Below are 25,765 nucleotides of genomic sequence, written 5' to 3'. Positions count from 1 at the left end.
GTAATGTTACCCCCCCCCCTTTTTTTAAAAGAGAAACTACATCAAACTTTTCAGGCCACTCTTAGATATTAATTAATATAAGTCACAACACCCAAGTGCTAGTTTGAAGGAATATTAAGGTTTTATGGAGATACTAAATATCAGTGCCAGAGGGGACTATAAAAATGATCAAAGAAAAACCCAGAGTAAGTATCTACTTTTAAGAAATTATAGGTTAAGCACCCTTGTTGCTTTCCCGCTGATACTGGTCATGAGATCTTCCAAAAAACATATGGAAAAATTATTTTTTATCAGGTCCAAAAGGTGAGAAAAAAATGTGTTCACAAGACTTCTAGTTGAAAAGAGACTGCTGTAAGTTACTTTAGGAACTTAAAAGCAATGTGAAAGTGCTTTCTAAATAATGTTTCTCAGAAGCCTCACACTGGGGATCTATCATACAAACCAACTGTGTGAACACAATAATACATCTCCACCACCACCCATTTGTAAAGAGCATACAAATAATATAAGGCTGCTTTTTTAAAAGCACACCGTTAAAATACATGGTGTTTAGGTATACACTTACATTCATTTTAAAATAGGTGACCAAGAACACAAAAGAATACAGCAAAAGCACCCCACTGGGATGCTTTACCATTAGCAGATACCAGAGGACAACATTTTAAGCTATCCCCTTTTCAAGACCTCCCTAAATCCTTACCAACTATACAAGCAACTGTAATGGAGAACATTTTAAAAACAAAAAACACATATATTATCAGATTTTGTCTAAACAGTAAAAATAGAGAGCCAGATCATCTTCCAAATCCAAATCATCACAAATAAGTTTAAGTACAGGCATTGCTAGATTATGTTTCAATGAGCTTATCTGAATTAATTTTAACAAAGAACAGAAGTCACAGGCAGCCTATGATAATGGTTTCTTGTAAGCTCATTAACTGTCTTTACCTTGTAATCGTCCCATCTCAGAATCATCGGATTCACTCTCCCCAGAGGTGGTCATGCCCACGGCCCCTGCAACAGAACTAGAGGCTTCAAAAGGGGGGGAGAAAATAAGGTGAGGGTTAGGAGAGGAGCAGTCAAACTCATTATGTCTGGTTTACCTTAAAAAATAAAGAGCAGAGTTTTACAGACCACCACCAACAAAGGCAGCAATTAAATGTGTCTCCCCGTTGCACACTCAGCTCTTAATGATTTCGCCCTGTAGCTTCAATGAACGAAAAGATGGCTCAACTATCTTAAGAGTTCAACAAGCATAAAAATACAAGCTTTACATTCCTTCCATACATGGCTCTGACAGATTCCTCATGCCTCTGAAACTATTCCTCTTGTCCTGAAATCATGTACCAAAAGTCCATGAAGATCACACTGCCAAAACCACCATGAGGTTGAATAGATGGGGAATTAGTCACAATCAGAACAGAAAGCAAAACTGACATCTGGGGGCGACGTTCCAAGCAGACATGTGTCTTCTTCAGTTGGCCTGACTTTACTTCTCGGCTGCACTCTTGACAACAATCACTCGGACGTTTTCTCTAAGAGCACGCAGATGATACCCTTCTTATTTCCAGAGTAAAATATGGAAGATATACATCACGACCAACAGCAAAGCAGTTTAGGACAAAATAGAGGACAACTAGGATGTCAAAACCAATGCAGAAAAAAGAGTTCAGATTTAGAAGGATTCTACTACCCAAAAAGCTAACTTGAGCAGTAATTCAGCCTAAGCAAAGAGAGGCTGATTCTATTGTGAACCTGACCAGATGAAACGATATTCCTCTAAAACCAGCAGTTTTGCTGTTCCTCCTCTCAGTGTCCGCTGAGTCTTTAAGCATTTATTCTATACAACTAACCTGTGTATGACAACATTATCCACAATACCCTAAGCCCTGACAGAAGATCAGCCCAGAATATTTTTTATTGTTAAAAGTACATGGATAATGGATGTGAATTTACAGAGCTTTTCTGAAGAGATGCTAATATACGAGCCACCAACTGTAAATTTTCTTAATAATTTTCTTCACATCTCATTAAGTATTTTCTACGATTTCACTGGGATTTTTAAAAAATTCGCATTAAAAACATATGGCTTAAACAGGAGTCATTTAACTATGGTCTACAGGCCAAATTCAATCCAGCACATCATTTTGTCAATAACAAAATAATATTTCTTTAAAACACAGCCAAACTCATTGTTTTACACATTTTCTGTTGCTGCTTTCCTGCTACAACCACCGAGGTGGGTTGTTAGTTCCAACAGAGCCTGCAGGAAGCCTAAAACATCAACTATTTGGCCTTTTACAGGAAAGATTAGTTCCCTGGTTTATATTCACAGGTTAGCAAGAAATACTAATATTAAAGTGTATCAGAGTTTAACAAAATCCACACTTCTGGGGAAGAAAAAAGAGTAACCTGCACTCTGGAATGCTACTTACACGCTGCATTTACGAAATGCTTACCATCTGCAAGCTGTGTCTATTTCCTTACGACCATATAGGGAGGCTGCTCAGCTTTTTCACACTCGTGAGGTTAACTGAGGCCTTGTGACTTTTCAGTTTACTTAGTTGCCCAAGGTTGACTGGCTACCCTCAGAGATCAGAGATCTGAGCCCCAGTGGTCTGACTTTTCATTAGTTGTACTCAAATACTGTACTCTAATGGCCCCTTAAATATATTCTTCAGTACTAAATATATTCTTCAGTACTAATTTTTCATTCTAGTACAGCTGCTTCTTCACATTAAACAGAAATCTTAACAAATACTGTTATTAAGGTTCCGATTATGACTGAATTCATTAAAGTGACTCTTAAACTTGCTTTTAAACTCTTCCAATTATGTGCAGAGAAAATACAAAGGCTTAACAAATCAAGTCACTGTTTTTTTTTTTTTTAAAGTACCCTCTGGCACCACATCTTTTTTAGGGAAACAAAGCAAGGCAAAACAAAATTTCACTTGGGAAGGTAATGCTGAGTTTTTTCAGTTTATGTATTAGAGGGTCACCATAAGGAGGGGCAAGGATATTCTGATTTTTCATGGAGGTGGAGAGCTTGTTTTGACAGAAATCAGTCACTGAACCCCTAGAAAAAAATCTTTCACCACCCCACTGATGGCGAACAGTAATCATCTGTCTACTATAGTTCCCTGTAGTATTACAGAATTAGATAAACCAAACTAGCCTCGCCCGTGAGTGGCGGTTTGTAAAGTGATGCAGGTAAGGAAGTGTTATCAGCCAACAGGAGTCAGTGATAAAATTCTTTAGTCAGCGCGTCAGAACTCCCTGGGCAACTTGCACAAGACCTGTCCTGACACAAATATAAACCTAAGATTATCAAGCAGAGAAAATGTGATGCCAGATTTTTAAGAGGTGTCAATCTTTATCATGTTGTTGTTTAAACCACTACTTCCCCCACCTAGTCTTTAGCATATCTTCAGGGTACCATGCAAGATAGTTTCTAATACACAGCTGAATTAAAACTATGGAAAAAATATTTAAATTAGAACATAAGAAATTTATCACAGAACCCCACATCTTTGTACCTTAACCAATGAGGCTCCTTACACAGAAAGACAATAAAATATCAGAATGCTGATAAAATTCAAATTCACTGAACAGGAACCTTTTCCAGATCCCTAAAGGCAATCAGTAGCAGGACTTTTCAGGAGTATAACGAAAACATTTGAGCAAGGCCAAAATAATAACTGTTAGTAATGTAATTATGCCTTACATGGGCCCTGGTATCAGGTGATACAGACACATCTAATTTTTAGGGATTCTAAACAAAAGTAGTTAGGGAGATAAAAAACTGACAGAACTGGGGTTGCTTTCTTTTTTAAAACTCACCCTATTCGTTTCCTGTGAAATTAAGATTCTCAGCGCAAAATTAGGTGTCAGAACATAGGCTATTTTTCCCTGCCATCTGACTGTTTTGCAGGTATAAGGAAGAATACTTGATTTCTCACTTTAGAGTCTCTAGTATTTATAAAACTTTACCAGCACTATGAAGAGGTACACAGTTCTGATTAAAGTCCAAAACTAGGCCCCCAACTCATGGGAAAATGTGATGAGCACTTTACTTTCAACTCCAAGAGCTAGCATCTCTCTTCTACGAAAAACGAGGGAAGTGGCTCCAAATATAAGTAGATTTCAAGGTGACCAAACAAGTACACCGTTGTCAGCCAGTTTTCCTAAGTGTGAACAATACTGGCAAAGTCAGGGTGATGGGAGTAGGTCTGCCGAAGGTGGAGCAATGCTTAAACACTACATGTACGAAAAGCAGTAAGCTTATTTCAATGACTTCACTGGAATAGGTCAGGAAAATGGTATTTCCAAAAATAAATAACACTGGGGGATAAAACAACCATAAAAACACTGAGAGATTAAATCAACCTCTTTCAATTAATAAAAACATTATTTCAAAATAAATGTTTCCAATAGAGTGTTACATCAACTCTTTAAGAGCTATCTTTGAAAAGATGCTTGCCAAGAGATGCTCTAAGTTATTATCACCATCAGTTTATACTCCACACTAGAGGGTTTTATTTCTCTTTAAATTCCAATTGTACATATGGAAAAACAAAAGCACATCACACAGAAGAACTTCATGCCCAGTTAATAAGGAATCTGCTTCTTCCCGCAGCACTCCTTCAGTGGGCTGGCAGAGCGGATGCCCATGGCACCTAGAAGGCATCCTGCTTCCAAAGCAAAACCAAGCAGTGCTGTGTGGCTCGTGTTATCTCTCCCCTGAACGTGGAAAATACTGAGATCACAGCACGACTTCCACTCTCAAAGACAAGGAACATAAGCATTTACGAGGCAGGCTTATGGACCTAATCCCCTGAAACTTTTATCCTCTTACGTAAATACACCATGGATCAAAACTTCACACAGTGCCCCTCATCCTGCCTGTCAGTGGTACCATCTGAGATTATCTCTGGGACTGTTTGGGATGCAGAAGGACAAAGCCATCAGAAAGGCGCCCCTCTTTTTCGAAAATCTGGATTTCAGAGTCCCACAGCCAGGGGCACTCCCACAACCTTAACCACTATGTGCCTCAGTTTTCCCTCATTGTTAAAGAGGAGGAGAACAGTAGTCACACCTCAGCGTCTTGTTTTGAACATTAAATGAGAGTATATGTAAAGTGCTTAATACCGTGTCTGCAGCAGTGTAGACTCTACAAACGCTAGCTCCAATAATCACTGTCATGGGTCCACTTTAACACACTCGGCAGCTCCATTTCTGTCCTCCAGGTAGGAACTGCCCTACTTCCATAGGCAGACTTGAAATAAAAGCATAGCCTGAGAAGCATAGCCTGTGTGGCATCAAGAGCTTTGGTGATTTGTATGTGCAATGGGCTGTGGTTTCCCTCAAACTTAACCCTTCTGCTAAACTATTCTTTAAAAAAAAAGTGCATGAAAAATGTCCCCTCTCACCAGAAGAGATGGTTCAAGTTCGCCATGCCACTTAACACACAAAACCAAGACAGACAGTGGTAAAACTGTTAAGCTGGACAGAACACCGAGACAAGCAGCACAAAACATGAATAGTGGTGGGCAAACTAGAACCTTCCTGGCCAACTAGGGCATAGGCTCCACCACAGGCATGAAAGAAAACTAGCACACATGCCAATCTTAGCTGAGAACACCGTTAAAGTAAGAACATACCTACACCTAAGGCCATGTGTATCATTCTGAAAAAAGGGACTCATCACACCCATGCTCATAATGAAGTAATGACCTGTAACATCTTCCCATCTGTTCTTTATGTTGGAGAGAAATACTTAGGACAAGCTACATTTTAAAACCTGTTGGCGACAATTAACTTCTCGAGTATTAGCCTTCTTTTCTTCTTGGTGACAGATACATTTTTAAAGCTGAAATGAGTGGGGGAGCAGCCTTATTTTTGTTGTGCTAAAATATCAAGTAGAATAAAAGTAAGCCCATAAAAACATAAATGGCATTCTTAAAGTTCCTTTTGAGCAGAACACTTACTACTTTTTAGGGGTTACAACATTCTCCATTAAAATTTACACATGTATGAAGAAGCAATAAGCCATATCCTTACTTTCTTATTACGAACTTAAATTTTCATTGTGCAACTACTGTATATCAGCACTGATATAGAAGAACCTTCACAGAAAGTGATGTTATTTCCTAAAATCCCTCTGAACATAGTTAGTACAAACTTGGACTTGGAAAAGAATTAAAAAAGAAAACCGAATGAATCCAACTCATCAAAAACCAAACCTATAAAGTAAAACAAAGGAGAACATGTTTATCTGATGGTAATATCAAGTATATCTCTGTCTCCTCTCTTGTCTTATAACGGGTATGCCTGCAAGGTAATTTCTCTCTCAACAAATCATTAAAATACATAAATGCATTTTAGGGCTAAGACATGCCCATCTACCTGCGGCTCCTTGGGGAGTTTCGTCTGTCCGTGCAGCTGAAGAATTCACGGTCTCCTGGCTGCTTTCAGGGTCCGCCATTTTCTCCTGTCGACGAGCTTCAGCTGCTCCTCTTTTGCCCAGGCCAGAGCCTCGCCGACTGCAACAGAAAGATGCCATCACAGGCAGCACTACCAGTGACCAGGAGCAATGTCCATGCAGCACAAAGCTCCAATGCATGGAGCACAAAGCCAGTTTCTTCTTTTTCCATAGAAATTGTTGCAAAAAATCATTATGGGTAACAACCAAGACTTTGTATATTTAAAATTCTTCCAAGTTACACTGCATTCACAATACATGCTTTTGTGGTGCTATGAGCTGTTGTCATCTTTACAAGGCAGAAATGATTTTTCAGCACTTCAATTAAATGGAAAAGTGACTCCTACTGAAAGAATTCAACTCACTTAAAACAGATCCCCACTTCCAGGCTAAATAGTGGATCAATATACAAGCGACGCTTGACAATGCAGGGGGAGGGGGGAAGAAGAGAAAAAGATGTGAGAAATTATCACTTAAATTCCAGATAACTTAAATAAACAAAAAAAGAACTACCCTAACAATGAACAAGAGATCCGTCCTTTAGAATAAAAAATTAAAGATTTAACATTTATAAACACATACAGATTACACTGAGGGAAGAAACTGGTTCAGGACTGAGTAAGTTGGTATTGCTTAAATAGCAGGCCTCCAAATTAGGAAATGAAAAAACACACTACTAAGGAAATGTTTTAGACCAAAGTCAAACTGCAGTGGAACTAGACGCTGGCCAGAAAACAATGAGGAAGCAGCAGGCATAAGTGACACATAAATGAAGGCTCTGAATTACCAGAGAGTACTAGAAGAGTCTGTTCTTCCAAGTAGTAAAAAATCCTCCCTAAATAGGGATTTGTTTAGCCAATCTTTTCTTCTACAGAAACAGCTCACTCCAGACCCAATTTACCAAGCTACAAATTAGTGGGCTTCAAATTAATTCATCTACTTAACATTCAATTTGCATAACCCATGTGACACACACTGTGCTCCACAGTTTGATATCCTCAAGGAGTATTAGTCTAAAGAGAGATGAAGACACGGCTGCAGCAGGCTGGAAAAGCACTAAAGTTAAGACAAATTGCCACTAATACAGAAAATTTTGAGATAAAGAGCATTTCTGACAGGCGGCTAATAGCTGGTATAGAGAATAACCATGTAAACTGTAAGTAATTTCACGTATGCTACCACAGTGGTCATGAGGAGAAAGGCGGCAGGCAGCAGACAACCATGGGACACTAGATTACCTGACTTTGCATCAACTTAAAATTAATTTCAACCCCAGTGAATTTGGTTTATATCTCAGATTATCAACTCTGGGGAAGCCACATTCAAAAATCTAGCCCCAAATTTTTGGCTCTCAGGGTTCTCATAAAATTATTGCCAAGAACCCACAGAAGCAAACAGGTATACTAATCCAGATATTTTATTTTTATTTTTTTAAGATTTTTTAAAAAATTTATTTATTTGACAGAGGTCACAAGTAGCAGAAAGGCAGGCAGAGAGAACGGAGGAAGCAGGCTCCCTGCTTGAGCAAGGAGCCCGATGTGGGGCTCGATCCCAGGACCCTGGGATCATGACCTGAGCCGAAGGCAGAGGCTTTAACCCACTGAGCCACCCAGGCGCCTCTACTAACTCCAGATATTTTAAACGGCATTTTAAACAATCCAAATAGAACCAGAAAATAACTGAAAAAGTAGAGATTTAAGTGCCACGAGTCCTTTTCTTATGACCTGCAATTAGTTACTCTGTTTCCTTGTGCCACTACCGTATTTGTCACCAAGAGAGGTCATTGTGGCTCATCTTAGAGAAACAACAGAAGAGTTAAAACCTTCCAGTTCACCTGAGTTAGAGTAGGGAAAAGGCAAACTGAAACCATTTGCTCTCATCACTGTTATCTGGGCACATTTAGAACAAACTACATATAAAAGAGGAGTAAGTCCAACCCAGCTGCCAATAACTAGCTGCACAAAGGCATTTGAGCAACTGACCATGCGTGAAAAGGTGAGGAAATTATTAAGAAAAAAAAATGTTGACTAAAGATTCTCAATCAGTTAATAAAAGAATGTGAAATAACACACTGTATCATATCAAAGGTAGTTGGTTTTCTGAAAATGAGATCCAAACCAGCAACTGGGAAAATGGGAACTGAAGACATGAAAGCAGACACATGACACCCCCATTCCTCTGCGAGGGGTAGGTGTTGTAATACAAAATGAAAATGAAGTACATCTCTCCCCCTGATCCATTAAACTCAAGTGATGCCAACACTCTGAGAAACTAATTAGGCAATATTACAACCATTAAAACAGGCATCCTTTTTGGTCCATTAATCACACTATTGGGAAATTTAGCTACCTCTGAAAAATAACCCCAATCTGCATTAAGATGCTCATTAGAGATTTACTGGCCAACTGGAACTCTGAAAACAATGAAATGTCCAATAGCTGGCAGTAACTCTGTGAAAATAACATAGCAACAGAGGAAATGGTAGAGGGTAAGAGTGTTATAAAAAAACTGCATGATTAATACTTAGCAAAAACATGTACATCAACACTGGGGAAGAATTCAATTATATTGGTAAGTTTCTTTACTACTCAATTTTCAAGTGAAAATTTCAGTAATTTTTGAAAACTCAGAAAGGTAAGGATTCTAATGAAAGCTGAATAGAAGATAACAAACTGGCTCGTAAACTGGAAAAACCAATGTGTTACCTGGCACTAGCACAGGAGCCCGTGGTCTTTTGGCGTGTGCTCCGCCTCAAACTGGGGAGCTCAGCAGGTGGGGATTCACTGCGCTTCTTGGTAGATTTTCTTAAACCTATACATGTGAAATGCAAAAGTGCATTTTTTAAAAAAGAAATTTTCATAAAGTAAAAATTACACAGTTCTTCAGGTCAAAAATCCATTGCATCTTCCACGGGCTCTCTAGCACTCTGCTAGATTTCTGTCGCAGTGTGCCTTTACTTACCCAATCCACCCTGGCAAGGTTAATATGGAACTCGGCGTTCCCCGTCATGATAAACTTGGCAAACCCCACCTGGGTTCAACCTTGACTCGAACTATCCCACACTGTGAAGGACAGTCATCCTCTTCTCATACATGCCCTTTAACCATTCCTATCATCTCTACTCCTCCACTAATAAAGCCAAGACTTTTTTTTAAATTTACTATATATTTCAGGATCTTACTAAATTTAACAAATGTTCCATTTTTCGTTTTCATTCATTAGCATATTAACATTGTCTTTAAGCTGTCTCTTTTATCTAGTTTATATAAAATTCATCAAGTAGGACCATGAAAGAACAAAATGCTTTCTTTTCTTCACACCACCCCATCAACAAGGAAAACATACTTGAGGTGAAGGTTAGGAGAATGTCCAATGTACAGATAACTGGATAATTAAGGGAAAAAGCCATAAAAGCACACCTTACATGTTATTCTGGAAGCTAAAACCAGTTTCTTCATAGGGTTAACACTCTAAAAAGGTACAGCAATTAAGTCTATTACTATTTCATAAACAATGCAGAGGCCATCAACCATCATTCACCCTACCACTCGCCCAAACAATGTTACTGTACATGATAATATACTGGGTGGTGTGTTCTAGCTACACAAAGACTTCCAACAGTGAAAGGTGTCCAAGTGAAAAAGCTTATTTCCAGAACTACAGCGTCACCTTAAAAAGTGAGCGTTTCCTTTTTCAGACACTAATTACACAGTAGTAACAATTCTCCGGGTCACTTGTTACCCCACACCCAGGAACTTTGTTTTTAAAGATTTTATTTCTTTGAGAGAGGACAAATGGGAGGGATGGGTTGTAGCAATGGGAAAGGGAGAAGCAGACAGACACCCGATACGATGCACAGGGAGCCCAAAGCGGGGCTTGATCTGAGGACCCTGAGATCACGACCTAAGCCAAAGGCAGACATTTAACCTACTGAGCCACCCAGGTGCTCTCTTGTCCAGAGAACTTTTAACTTTTGACCATTTTACTGCTTCAAAGCAAAATAAAAGAAATTCCTTACTCTTGATTTTGTTAAAAACACCAGTAAAGTGCATGGGTAAGCGGTGGTAAAAAAAGATTCTAGACATCTTCATGATCCTTTAGACAATAAATTTTAAACTTAAGTTCATTCAACTTGGGATGGTCCCTATATCCTATATACATAATGAAAGCTGCTAAGTGAAAAACACACTGTTAAGGACTCTTTAAATACCAAACAGAAGCTTACAGTTTATAGCTTCTTTATAAGACAAAAATCTGCAGACAGGCATTACCATTCAGAAATCTGAACCACACCTTCCAGCCTTCCCCCCGCCCCCGCAAAGTAAATTTTGGGAAAGGTTTATCTAGACTCCTCAAAAGGCATAAAAGGAACAAAAATGAAACTTTAAGGGGGAGAGATATCGGCCTAAGGGTTTCTTAAATTTCAATTTTGCTTTTAGATTGATTTACTACACAGTTTATCACCAGAATTACTTAATGTGATCCCAAATCAATGCCCAATACCCCACGTGATTTTATCTTTGTCTGGACACATATACATCCTGTCACCTGAAAGATAAACATGGCATGTAGACAGATTGATTATAGGACTAGCTTAATATGTTCAACCGTTTGGCATCACTATTTTTTAGTATCTGAAGAATTCTGAAGTTATTTTAAATTATGTTCCAGAAAACATTAAATTATACTTACCTATTTGAATTGTTCAACAAAGTTAGAATAGCTTTAAAAACAATTCATAGAAAAAACCGTGAGTGCATGTTACATTAAAACACTCGACAATGTTCTCACCTATAAAGCACTGTATTGTTGTCACGAATATTAGTTTAATATTAGTTTATGTGACACTCAGCTAAATGTCTTCACATATACCATGACACGGTATTGGACACTAGCAAAAATGTTTATACCTATTCAGTGACATTCAAAATAGAATAACTAAACATACTGTGGGCTCCTGCCATACTACTTATTAGGGGACAGTATACATTTTGACCAAACTTCTATCCTTTCACTACTCATATACTTTTTTATACTTCAGTATTTAACTTTCTTTACAATTTCATTCAAGGGGCGCCTGGGTGGCTCAGCTGGTTAAACGAGCGCCTTTGGCTCGGGTCATGATCCTTGAGTCCTGGGATCGAGTCCCATATCGGGCTCCCAGCTCCATGGGGAGTCTGCTTCTCCCTCTGACCTCCCCTTTCATGCTCTCTCTAATAAATAAATAAAATCTTTAAAAAATAAATAAATAAAACAATTTCATTCAAAGGTCATTTCCTTATGATAAAATATACTCACTTTAAATATATGAGGCTCAATATGGACTTGAACAAATATACTGACCCGTATAACCAACATCACCACAATCAGGTCAGGACCACTGCCATCACTTCGTGCCCCTCACAGTTGATCCCCTCACCCACACTTCCTGCCTCTGGAAATCACTCATCTGTCTGTTGTTCTTGCCTCTTCTAGAATTTCATACGAATGGGAGTCATACAGTGTTCTGGAGATTTCATGCTGCTGCAGAGATTCACAGTCCATTCCTTTCTAGCGTGGAGAAGTATTCCTTTGAATGGATGTGCCACAGTCTCTGTCTACTGTTGGTGTTAAAACTTAAGAGAAATATACTAAATAAATTACGGAAAAGTAGAGGGCACCTGGGTGGCAAAGTCAAGTAGGAGTCCAGCTCGTTGTTTCAGCTCAGGCAGTGATCTCAGGGTCTGGAGATCGAGCCCCATATTGGGCTCTGCACTCAATGCTAGAGACTCTCCCTCTCTCCCTTCACCCCGCCCCACTGTACTCTCTCTCTGGAATAATTAAGTAAATCTTAAAAAATAAACAAAAAGCAGGACCGAGGAGAACCAAAACAACAAAGTAGATTAAAAATATTTTTAACTGCCATTATAATCACACTGCAATGTAAAATGACTAGCAGAGTATCTATCTGACACGACTCCAATTAGCTTGATAAACTAGGAGACATAAGCCCAAATATTTTGTTTCCTGAAAGGCAATCCCATGATAAAGGAGCTTCTACATGTCATGTTCTATAGTGGAAAACAGGTTTCCCTATTTGTAACACTACCTGAAGCAAGAATGGAAGATAAAACTAGCTCCCCTATCTGCTCCAAAAACTGGAACAGGGAAATACCAAACATGTGGTAAAGACTGGTAATTACTAACTTATCAGTATTTCTAAGTCAAGTCAAACGTTGGAAGAACTCAATACATTCTTCCAAAGTCTAAAACATTTTTAGGAGATTACAAATGTCAAACTTCCTGGGAACAAGCTCTGCCTAGAGAATGGGGCGAGGTTAACCTTCTTTTGGCCGTTCAGCTGCCGATGCCAAAACATACTGTATTCACGATTTAAGACTGGTTCTAGTTTTCAAAAGCACTTCCAGATACAAAGTTATGATAATTCTTATTTTTCAGACATAAAACTATTAACTGACTTGCTTAAAGGTACATACCCCAGACAAACCACACAATTCTTCAGTTTATTTTAAAGCAGAACAGGGGCTACTACATTATCAATATACTTATGGCCAAAGTTTAAACTGGGCCTTACAAGTTCAATTAGAAAATGTTAAAACTTCATGTAAAAACACTGTAGTTTTGTAGAATCAGAATGTATCTCCTCCCATTCTACTGGTCAAGTAAGGGTTATTTCAATGAAAGAGGAAACAATGTAAGTAGAAACCAACAACCTCAATGAAAATGAATTAAAATTCACGTGCACGAGAACGCAAGCACATATGCGCGTCCACGCACACACAGAGGCATTAATGTAGCAAAAACTGCATTTATCATTTGTTTTTATGAGGCCACTCTGAGAAGCATCCAGAATAGCACTGGTCAGATTAATATACTAATGTCCAATGTGTAATCAAGTCAGGTATAAATGTAGACATACTTTCACCAAAGCTCTTGACATTATTTTGGTATGAAAGAATATATGCTCTTGGGGCGCCTGCGTGGCTCAGTGGGTTAAAGCCTCTGCCTTCGGCTCAGGTCATGATCCCAGGGTCCTGGGATCGAGCCCAGCATTGGGCTCTCTGCTTGGCGGCGAGCCTGATTCCCCTCTCTGCCTACTTGTGATTTCTCTGTCAAATAAATAAATAAAAATCTTTAAAAAAAAAAAAAAGAATATATGCTCTTGTTCCTATAAATATATTCTGAACATCTTTATTCCTGTGGATAAAAGTGAAACTGGAAGTTAGTGCTATTCTCTTAAAAGTTTGAATTGCTTTGCTCCTCTACGGCGTATCTATGTCTTACCTTTTTTTCTTTTTCTTGAAACAAGTGTTCCTAACCCACAACTAACTTGCTCCAAGTTCAGGGATTCATCTTTTATGAAAACATTAGTTCTTTTACAAAGTTAGGACATACAAAATGTGAAATAACTAAATCCGTTATATATCCACTTGTAAGCTCGAATTTTTTTTTTAACATTTAGTTTCAGCTTTTTTTCTATTCAGCATTAACAGAATTCATTGTTTTTGCACCACACCCAGCGCTCCATGCAATACGTGCCCTCCTTGATACCCCCCCCCTTCAAAACTCTCAGGTTGTTTTTCAGAGTCCATAGTCTCTCATGGTTCACCTCCCCTTCCAATTTCCCTCAACTCCCTCCTCTCCATTTCCCCATGTCCTCCATGTTATTTGTTATGCTCCACAAAAAAGTGCAACCATATGATAATTGACTCTCTCTGCTTGATTTATTTCACTCAGCATAATCTCTAAGCTCGGATTTCTAAAATACAACATCTGAAAAGAATGAACAACTGAGAGTCTTAGAAACTATTTTCTTAACTAATACAAAGATAGGTATGATTGTGGTGCTACTTATAGTGATTTTTCTTCCCTACTTCAAATTTTTAAATGTGTTACTCTTTGCATTACATTACTGTGAAATGACTCTCATTTTGTAATTTGCAGCAAGAATGAGCATTAGGAACATGATCTGCCTACCTCAGCAAAAGAGTAACCAGAGGTAGGACAATATCAATTCTAGAAAGATACAGTTTTCACTATTAATTCCACTAAGTTACTTTAAAAGTAAGAATAAATTAATAATGCATATTCACAGCCAGGCTTTTATTCTATTTTTAATTCTTTCACGAATTAAATGAGGATGCTAATCTTTGATATGATATATCCACATAGTCCCAAATAAAAATACAGCCCTCCATGATAAAATAATTTAACTATGCTATATATAATTAAACATTCTAGTTTCTTAAAGAGTCCTTATGTTATATAGTGAAAATAAATCTAAATGTCAATTTATTGGTAAGGTTGTTTGAAAGTCAAGTGAGATGGGGAAGAGATTGACCTAACACTTTTATTCAGTGAATAATGACTGAATTCAACTATATGAATGTTTTTGTTTTCCAACTTACATATTCATTTCAAAGCTCCTTTTCAAAGCAACCTTTAAAAATGATCAAGTAGGGGCTCCTGGGTGGCTCAGTCAGTTAAGCATCTGCCTTCAGCTCAGGTCATGATCCCAGGGCCCTGGGATCAAGACCCATGTAAACAGGGGGCCCACTTCTCCCTCTCCTCCCCTTTTATGCTCTCTTGTGCTCTCTAATAATAAAATCTTTTAAAATAAATTAACAAATAAATATCATCAAGTAGACATCTACTGTATTACTGTATAATACCCAGAAACCCTGTTCTAAACACCCTTTCTGGTTTTTTTTTTTTTAATTCTTTTGAGAACTCTCTCCTACTCCTTTCTTTGTGTGATACTGATGAAGTACCATTCACAGTACACTCCCATTATAGGAGTGGGACTCAAACGGGCCCGACTCTTTCCATCATAGTCAGTTACAACCCTGCCTCCAAAAGAGTGATTTGCTCAAGGATAGGCATATGCTCCAAAGATATCAGGAACTTCCTTAAAATTTAATACATAAATGATTGGATAGCATCTTTGGGGAGGAGAGAGGAAGGTGTTGAGAGTCATAACATAGGTCTGGGACTGTCAGTGTCACCTTTTTGAGCTCCTGGACCAACTCAAACCTGAAGCTAGCCAATCCATTGGCTTTACCAGTCCTATGAACTGACCGGTATTTATGTGTGTATATGACACTTATCAGATAATACGTTATCATATAATATATATCTTATATAATATACAATTATATTAAAGCTTCTGTTTCTAAGGTAGGCGTTGACAACTGTAGCTTGTGGGCCAAATTCCAACTGGCAACTTGTTTTTGTACATCCCACTAGCTAAGAATGGTTTTTACATTTTAGCAAGTTGTTAAAAAAAAAAAAGAAAGAAAATGTAATAAAAACTGTATGTGGTAGGAAAACTTAAAATACTACATGGACCTTTAAAAAAAATTGTTAATTATTGAGCTGGACTTTGAAAAGAAAAAGGAAGAACAGTATATATGGACTCACCAAGTTTCAAAAACCAGTTAAAAATTAAAAAATAAAACAACAACAACAAAAAACTTGTCCAAAACAAAATACAAACAAAATTCCTTGTATTTTAGGAAGAAAATAAGACCTAAGCTAAACAATATCTCATTTTCAAGTACTAATTTTTCTAGAACTAGTTATCTTGATTTTTTTTGTGACAATTTTTGCTAAACTCCCGCAGATAACAAATACTTCTCCTTTTTAAAATGGTACAGTAGACAAACCAATGACTAAGGTACACCAACCAGTTACTTTAAATAACGGTATTCAAAACTGCTACAATTCATTTACATTTAAAGGTATCAGAGGATGATTAGGACTGGTTTTGGGGGGGAGTGGGGGGAAGGACTGAGTTGAAATGCAAATTCCCAATTTGTTTACAAATTTTAAAAAGCTATCAAAATGGGACACCCTGGTAGCTCAGTCGGTCAGTAAGCATCTGCCTTTAGCGCAGGTAATGATTCCAGAGTCCAGGGATCTGATTCCATGCTCCACAGGGAGTCTGCTCGACCCTCTCCCTCTGTGACCACCCCCAACCCCTGCGCTTCTGCTCTGTCCTGGTCATACTCTCTCAGTAAGTAAAATCTTTAAAATAAATAAACAGAAATAAAAGATAAAAAGCTATCAATTATCCATTTATTTACATCCTGAGTCTGTTTCAAAAGGTATTCAGAATGACTTGTTTATTCTTCATAAAAGGGAAAAAATGCACCAAATAACTGAGTACTATCACACATGAAGAGTTCAATTTAGAATCATGCAATGGGGACACTTTGCCACAAGACAAAGTAGACCCAATAAAAAGAATTAATTAACAGTGGGAATATTTTCAGTAACTTAATCTTGATTCCTTCAGCCAAAACAGAATCATGAGAACCTGGTATAACTTGGGGCTGCTGTGTACCTATTTTCAGTATATACCTCCTTATTAATGGTTACTCTGCCAAAATAAATTCACAAAATGGAAAGTTACCTAGCATATAAAGAGGGATCACAGATGTTTATTTTAAAATCATTCAGTAACAAAAAAATGTGTAGATGACAGTAAGGTAAATCCCAAATGGGATTTTTTAAGCCAAGTTTTTATTTTCTAGCCAATGCAGAGCAATTTCATGCACTGATCTGGCAATATAAATTAAACACATTAGAAATGTACAAAGATATTCATCTAAGCATTACTTTCAATAATGAGATACTGGAAAAGAGCTAAATGTCCAATCATAGGGAATGGTTAAGCAAACAGCAGTATGGTAATAAAAACTGCAGGAATACAGTTTTGGCTAATAAGTATATGAACAGACCGGCATTTTACATTACTAGTGGGAATGTAAATTCATATACTTCTGCAGGCAATTTCAAAATATACATCAATATTTTAAAAGAACATAACCAGAAACCTAACAAGGAGATAATGATGTAAATTACAAAGCTCTAGTCAATTAAAAAAATTCAGAACAAAGTAAATGCTTATTGAGAATGAGATAAATTAGGATACGTCCATTCACAGCCATTCAAATGACAGAACTCACAGTTCTTTTTTTTTTTTTTTAAGATTTTATTTATTTATTTGACAGAGAGAGATCACAAGCAGGCAGAGAGGCAGACAGAGAGAGAGGAAGGGAAGCAGGCCCCCTGCTGAGCAGAGAGCCCGATGCGGGACTCGATCCCAGGACCCCGAGATCATGACCTGAGCCGAAGGCAGTGGCTTAACCCACTGAGCCACCCAGGCGCCCCTCACAGTTCTTTTGAAAGGAAAAAGGTCTAGTGTTAAGCAAATAAAGCACTTTGGTTTCTACCTAAACAGACCTAAAACAGGGATATTACCTCATCCTGTTGTCATGAGGATAAAATTTAGTGTGTGTTACATGTCTAGCACAGAGTGTGGCTTACAAGGGGCCCTCTACTGTTATGGAGAGCAAGCGCCAACTTTTGAAGAAATGTGTGCAAATACATGACAAAGTGTGTGCCTTCTAGTTAAAGACAGATAATTGGACACACATATTCATTTCTGTCCTCTCCAGAAACTCCACTAAACCAGCATTAAAAGAATCTGAGGCATAAATTCACAAAGATGAGAAGAATGGCAGAGATTACTATCACAACACAATTTTACAAGATGGGAAGCAGAAATCCCAGCACTACAAATTCCAGAAAACTAAGATAAATTACTAATGAGAATGACACTCAGAATCCTTCAAAGTTCAGGAATTGATGGTACCAGGTACCTCTGGGATGACTCTGAAATAAAACTGAGGACTGGTTGATAGGCTGTTTATGACGCAGTCAGATCCCCAGCTCCCCTCCCCCACTTGCACAGCTGGGTATCTGTCTCACTCCTGACCCAGCAAAACACAAGACTTCTGTTCTGAACAAAGTATAAAATAAAGAAATTCTCAATTAAAGCACACAGCTATATCTAGGTGTGCCATAGCAAAATGAGAGAAGAGGAGGAGGGATCAAGTATGAACAGACAGATAAAATGACAGAGGGCCTCTTTCCTAGGCCTTTTTTCCTGCTCAACCCCCAGACTTTGGTCAGTTTGGCTTTTACCTCTGGCAGGAGTGTGAATAGATCTTCTCTGTGGAATTGCACCAAAGAAAAAGATCTAAAAATAATGACAGGTTTTGTAATGACTAGCCCAAAGAGATCACTAGAGAATGGATTTCAGTGAAATCTCCTCTATGTGCTCAGAGCTTACAAATTAAGTGTTGGTGGACCAAAAATCTGAGTATGAGAAAACCACCAGGAAATACCAAAACCTGAGGGAAATTCCCAATATGAAAATCGAAACCAATCAACCTGCCGCCCCCCAGCAAAAACCTCATGAGAACTGTGTAAGAAAACTCACCATTAAGGTCGTCAGAAAAAGAAATGTATACAAAATATAAACGAAGAACGAAACCACCTCTTGAAATTAAAAACAAGAGAGCCAACAGAAAAAAAGAAAAAAAAATCAATAGAAAGGTTGAAAGAAGTTGAAGCAATCTACCAGAAAGTAGAAGAAAAAAGCAAAGCCAGAATGAAAACATCAGAACTTTCCAAGAGGACAATCATCCAAAGTAATGAAAGAGAAAAGAAACAGGCATACAGTGAACAACTGTCCTGGTCGGCTTGCTTCTAACCACGGTTTTAAGGCTGAGTCCTGAGTCTGGGTGAATGCCTCAGACCCAAGGGAAACCAGGACTGTTGGTTACCCTAACAAGAAATGAGACCAAACTCACAGCTGTGGCAATACCATGACATGTCTAAATAATGGAGGTAAAGATCTACAAGCGTCTAGAAGAACGGGTTATACATACAACAGATCAGGAATCAGAATGTCTCTAGTTAATGAAAGCTTAAAAATAAGATGACTCTTCAAAATTTTTAAGAACCCAGCACTCTATATCCAATCAAACAAGTACCAAGGTTGTGTATTTTCAGACAGTCAAAATCTGAAAATAATGAAAAGGCTTTTAAAAATCTCATAAGCGGTTTTTCTTAGAAAGCAAGAGGAAGAAGATATATTCCATCAAAACAAAACAGTGAACTGGGAAAGACAATGCGGATCTGGAAACAGAAAGCTAAACAAAAGACTGAAGAAAATGCCCAGGCTCTATAAATAAAAGCTGTGAAGCAGGCATAAATGAGCAGACATCCAGAGGCCTTATTTCTTCAGGACTATTTAACAAAAGCCAAGTAGACAGCTTGAGAAAGAATTTAGACAGTAATAGAGTTTGGAGTAATGGGTTCACAGAGAAAAACATCAACAAAGTAATTATTTAAATCAAGAAAAACAAAAACATGTGAGCAAAGAATCCTTCCAACATGACTCTGTAAATGGCATTTATGTGTCCATACACACATTGGGTGGGCACTGATCATGCCTGGGCAAAGGGGAAGTGTATACAGTAAATGCTTGGTGGGTACAGAGGTGCGGTGACTCCTTCATAAAAGGCAGGCGATAGTCAATAAACATACAAGCACACGCTCTATATACATGGAAATAAATACCAAAATAACCAGACCTGGGGAACAGCAACATGGTGTTCGACTGCTGTTTTTTAAAACTTATATGTAACTTTAGTAAAATGTAATTTGGCTAAATTAATTCTTATTCTGAACTGGTATACAAAAATACATACCATGATAATTTAAAATTGGCAATGGAAAATAAAAGCTTTCTTTGGGATGCTTGAATAGTTCAGTTGGTTGAGACTCGGATTTGATTTTAGCTCAGATCCATGACATCAAGCCCCACATTGGGCTCCATGCTCAGTGGGGTCTGCTTCTTTCTCTCTCTCCCCATCCCCTGCACGTACTCTAAAGTAACTAAATCTTTAAAAAATAAAAATGTGAAAACTTAAAAAAAAAACAACAACAACAAAGCCTTCTTAACTCTTTGGCTGATGATACTTGTTTCCATTCACTGTTCTTTTTTTAATTTGGCAACTCACTTTTCTAACTTAATTTTTAAAGCCTCAAAATTATTAGGAATCAGTAATTTTTCAAACCACTTACATATTAAATTAGAGCTTTAAGCTGCTAATTATTTTCACAGCTGTCTTACAATGCAGAGAACTCTCAACACTCAATCCTTTTCCCTTTAAGCTCCTCAGCCAACACCTCATGAAGTGAAAGGTAATTTAATTATTTAGATGACCCTTTAAGACTCTACGTGAAATCAAGATTTTAACTCTTAAATTCTCTCCTGCTCAACACATCGTTATTTCTTCCCACCATGCTAGGGATGCAAAGAAACAGGTCTCTGTCTTAGATTAATGATAGAGGCCTAATCTCAGCCGAAATACCTTCCCAGAATTCTGCATCTGCCTGATTCTTGTCTAGTTCTAATAATGGCCACAGCCTGCATTCAAGTCACCAGAAGAGCATGAAACTCAAGCTGGAAACAAGCTGGTAAGTACTGCTGACTAGGTTATTAATAATGTGTACATGATGTCCACTTAAATAATGAGAGGAGACCAGATCTATAAATAGACACATCAAACTAGAAATATAGAGTTCCATAAAGGCCCCGATTTTGATCACAAACTTTCTTGTATTTCTATGTCATCCATCACCTTCTACTATTCAGATACTACATACTCTGAAAGTCATACTACTTCAAGATTAGCTTTCTTTTAAGTCAGATTAGCAAATTAGACCTTGAAGCCATATGAATTATAAGAACATTTTAAAATATATTAAAATATAAAAATATTTTCAAAACTCACTTGTATCATTATACTGCTGGACTGCTTTTACATTTATGCTATACAAATTTCTGAAAATGTCTGTTTACTTATGCTAAACACAAAGCAAGAATAATTTCTTAAATGTGTATTAAAAATTGTCACATAAAAATTTTTTTTAAAAAGATTATTAAAAAAATAAAGTAAGAATTGTCACATAACACTATCCCCTCTAGGGTATTCTCAAAACTTCTATTAACTGATAGAGTGTAACCTCGGTCATAGAGCTATTTTGATCAGTTGCAGCTGGCAAGCCATAAGGCTTTAGGAAATACAACTCAAAAGTAGCGGTTTCGCTAGTTCTCCTGCCAGCCCTAATTCCTGACCAGGAACTCCTTCATCAGTCTGTTAACAGTTGCCAAAACAGCACACTGGGAAAGGTCTTCTTGCTTAAGTATCATGACTAAATGTATTCTATCATTTCCCAGAGGTTCCTTGGACTACTGCTGTCTCCCAAGATGATCACGCCAATCTGTAAAATACTATTAAGCAGAAGTTACCATAAGATTTCTCACAGCCGGGGCGCCTGGGTGGCTCAGTGTGTTAAGCCACTGCCTTCGGCTCAGGTCATGATCTCAGGGTCCTGGGGGTCCCGCATCAGGCTCTCTGCTCAGCAGGGAGCCTGCTTCCCTTCCTCTCTCTCTCTGCCTGCCCCTTTGCCTACTTGTGATCTCTCTCTGTAAAATAAATAAATAAAATCTTAAAAAAAAAAAAGATTTCTCACAGCCTTCAATGTGTTAATGTAATCCTAAATCTCCTCCAGTAGTTATCTGACTATGGGAAATGAGTTTTCATGAAGTATCATGTAAGTACCATTACTCTACACTTTGGAAACAATTTTTATCTCCCATGAAGCTTTACTGAGCAACCGTTCATCAGTGATTCTTTACCTGAGAAAACATATCATATTCTAATTAATAGGTTCGCTGATTCTTAGAAGTTGAAGAAAACAGACTATCAATCAATTTGGAATGCTTTTTATCTCACGAAGTGGCCAAATCCATTTTTTGGATAACATACAGATTCTGGTTCCACGAGATACACTAATCATAAATCTGCCCGTCAACCTCTACCCACTGAATCTAATCATGCCCCATGTCTTGCTGGAGGGCGGGCATTTCTTCATGCGTAAACAGCCCTTCAAATATATGACAATAGCTCTCGAGTCACTATTATATGTCAGCACATTAATTATACAAAGTTATTTTCACATACTTTCTTTTATTTATGCTTCCCAAAGATGAATTATTATTACTATTTTACAAGTAAGATCCAGGATTACGCTGCATGGTTTGCCCAACTTCGCAACACTATAAAGTCATAACAACTTCTGGGGCGCCTGGGTGGTTCAGCCAGTTGGGCATCTGCCATCAACTCGGGTCATAGTCCTGGGATCAAGCCCCACCCCACATCGAGCCCTGCATTGAGCTCTCTGCTCAGAGGGGAGCCGGCTTCTCCCTCTACCTCTGCCTGCTACTCCACCTACTTGTGATCCCTCTGTCAAATGAATAAATAAAATCTTAAAAAGAAAATAAAGTAGTAACAACTTCAAATCAAGATCTTTCAAATCTAAAAATAGATGTACCTTAAACTTGATCAGAGGATTTATCAATCCTTCATTCTCAAAAGGTTGCTGAACATGGTTTCTGTCTTAGCATACTCAATTTCTGCTGCTCTAAATTCTACGATGCACCTCATGTACTAACTACTATACTAAGTGTCCTCATATAATCATTTATTCTCAAATAAGCTATTATATCCATTTAGAAAGAAAAGGTTACAAACTTTCCCATAGTCGCCACTTGATACAATGGGAGAATTAGGATTCCAACCCAGGATTTTCACTTCTAGAGTAAGTTTTCTATTCCCAACATGCCATTACTTGAAACTCAAAAAAGATTCCCATAAAAATACCTTATTTTGCCCCTACAGTCTTAAGTACAATTACCAAGTACCTTCAGCTCTTTTGTGGTATTGCTTCTTATATTAACTCCCTTTTCCCCCAGAGAAATACATTAAGTAAACATGCCTAAAATCCACCCCACCCTGTCTGACCTCAAGAAGCCTTCCTAGATTTAGCTCACCTGATCTACTCAATCCTATGCATCCCAGTTTCACGACTGACTTCTGGAACAAAAAGGTCTGGGTTTGACTCTTGGCTCTATAGTGCTCACTTTGGCAGCACATACACTAAAACTGGAAGGACTCCTGGCTCTATGGCTTCTTGGTTCTGTGACCTTAAGGAGGCAAACAGACCACTAACCCGGAGTTTCTTTACTTGTAAGATGGAAATAATAGTACCTGTCACAAAGGGCTGATGAGGAGTAAATGACATGATCCATGTAAAGGATTTACAAGTTATCAGGCACTTGGCAAGAATGTTACTTATAAATATTCATTACTATGTGTTTTGAAGGGTTTTCACCTTATTTGAAAATAAGCAAATACGTAGTGAATGGAATGGTATAAATCCTTGGGTTCACACAATATTCATCCCTAAACATGAATCAATACCAGTAAAGAAGGATCAAATTGAATTTCATCTCCTAATAACCCAAATATGGTGTGACAGTTCAACAGAGAAGGAGTGAAAAGTAAGCAGTGAAGAGAAGGAAGCAGTGGCTTCAAGTTACACATTGCCGCCAACTTCCAACTCTGCCGTTTGTGAGGTATGTCACCTGGCAGGTTATCCCACCTCTCTGAAATAAATTTCCTTAATGACTAACAACTTAATAAAACCAGTTTTTTAAAACATTAAATGGAATGCATATGTAAGATACCTGGTATTTCTCAAAAATAAATAATGTGAAATAAATGCTCATTCCCATCTCCTGTTCCAACACCTTGGGCTATAATTAAGAGCTGAGAACTAGGGTAGAGGTAGTAAGAACGGAAAAGTAGTATTCGTGACCATATAACACAGATTTTGTGAATATGAGGAAGACGATACAAGTTGAGTTTTACTCCACTTGCCACCAAGTGCAATGCAGCATGAGCTTCACAGGCCGACTGGTTTTATTATGGCCTTGGGGTCACGTCAGAACTCCCGAGGAACTGCACTGGGGGGAGGTGGGAGTGCAGGTTTTTTCCTAAAAAATTATGTTAACAGACTCCAAAGAAAAGAAAACAAGTGTCTAAGGAGAGTTGAGGACGTGACATTTAAGAACAACCTGCTCTTGCCCTGCCTTGGACCCTCCTGGAAATCAGAGCTTAAGGAGAGGAGCTCTGTCGGCTCTGCAAGCACAGCACACAGGAAGGCAGAAAACAGAGGATGGAATCCCACCGAAGCACCTATAAACTCACCCTGGCCCGACACCTGTGGAGGCAACACAGCTACTATGTTGAGGATACACACATACACACAAATATGCTTGCATGCTTCTACTTCATTTTAAAACAGAAAGAAGAGGTGTAAAAGCAGAAATAAATGAGCCCCAATAGTCAAGAAAACCTTGGCAGGTCCTACGGACGGCTGATGGTCCCTTTTTAGCTTGGCTTTTAATTTCCTTATGACTTCAAGGTACCAATCTTAATTCAGTATCTATACCTTCAAATTCAAAAGATTTTAACACAGATATAACATATATTTAAAATACCCAACTGAACAAAATTCTACAATGTAAAAGATGTTACCTTCATGATAAACCTATGGTATAGGTTAAACACAAGATTTACACAGGGTCTACTAGTATTCTTGTCAAAGTTTAGCAAATATTGAATCAAGTGGAAGTACAGATAATAGATTAAAGGAAACAGCTAACAACTGTCTCTGATCCAAGAGTAGGTTAGGCTAATTCACTATCAGTTAAACTTTTGACAAGAATACTACCACACTATATAAATTTTTTAATAACCAAGAAAAGATTCTGCCCCTATCAAAATCAAAATCTAAAAATGTTCTATGGGGGCAAAAAAAAAAAAGGTAAAAAGTAAAAAAGATGGACAAATATTACAAAAATCACATGCTGGAACTGTACATTAAGTGCTTTATTATTCTTTGTATTTTTTAGAATTCTCAAGATAGAAAAAATAAAAGAACGGCCTTCAGCATTATAGCAATCATGCAACTGAAGAAGGCCACCACCAGCTCTAATCAATTCTAAAGACATGAACATGCCGCTTCCCTAAAAAAGTCTTTTGAACAAAAGAGAAAAAGGAAAGTACCTCAAGAACCCTATTGCCCATCTAGTTTCTTTGCTTGAAACGCATTATTCTGAAATGTTAGCTCTACTCCACCGTTCAAGAAAGAGGACAACATTCTTTCCCATTTACGTGGCCCAGTGTACGGAACGTAAGGGGTGTTCATCTTCAGACTAAGCTCTTTAAACGCCATTAAGTATGACATGTGAGGGATGCCTGGGTGGCTCAGTTGGTTAAGCAACTGCCTTCAGCTCAGGTCATGATCCCAGGGTTCTGGGATCGAGTCCCACATCGGGCTCCTTGCTCGGCAGGGAGCCTGCTTCTCCCTCTGCCTCTGCCTGCCTCTTTGTCTGCCTGTGCTCACTCGCTCTCTCTCCCTCTGTCTCTGACAAATAAATAAATAAAATCTTTTAAAAAAAAAAAAAAAAGAAAAGAACCGCCACACTGTTTAAAAAAAAAAAAAGTATGACAT

General features: G+C 38.0%; 1 protein-coding gene across 50 annotated transcripts in view; it reads right to left on the bottom strand.

Annotated features, from left to right (window-relative positions):
- TRIP12 (thyroid hormone receptor interactor 12) overlaps window positions 1–25,765 on the bottom strand; it is a 146,098-nt gene that overhangs the window by 59,685 nt on the left and 60,648 nt on the right. For all 50 annotated transcript variants that reach the window (XM_082690700.1, XM_082690705.1, XM_082690718.1 and 47 more), the window contains 3 exons: window positions 9,187–9,292; window positions 6,406–6,542; window positions 949–1,032 (listed from right to left, as the gene is read on the bottom strand). In XM_082690700.1, coding sequence (XP_082546826.1) covers window positions 949–1,032; window positions 6,406–6,542; window positions 9,187–9,292 — 327 coding nt within the window. The remainder of the gene's footprint in view (window positions 1–948; window positions 1,033–6,405; window positions 6,543–9,186; window positions 9,293–25,765) is intronic.

This window comes from Mustela nivalis, assembly GCF_964662115.1.
Source record: "Mustela nivalis genome assembly, chromosome: 11".
In the NCBI taxonomy this organism is placed as follows: domain Eukaryota; kingdom Metazoa; phylum Chordata; class Mammalia; order Carnivora; family Mustelidae; genus Mustela; species Mustela nivalis.
The sequence above is the reverse complement of the archived record's forward strand: the minus strand, read 5'-3'. Positions and strand labels throughout refer to the sequence as shown.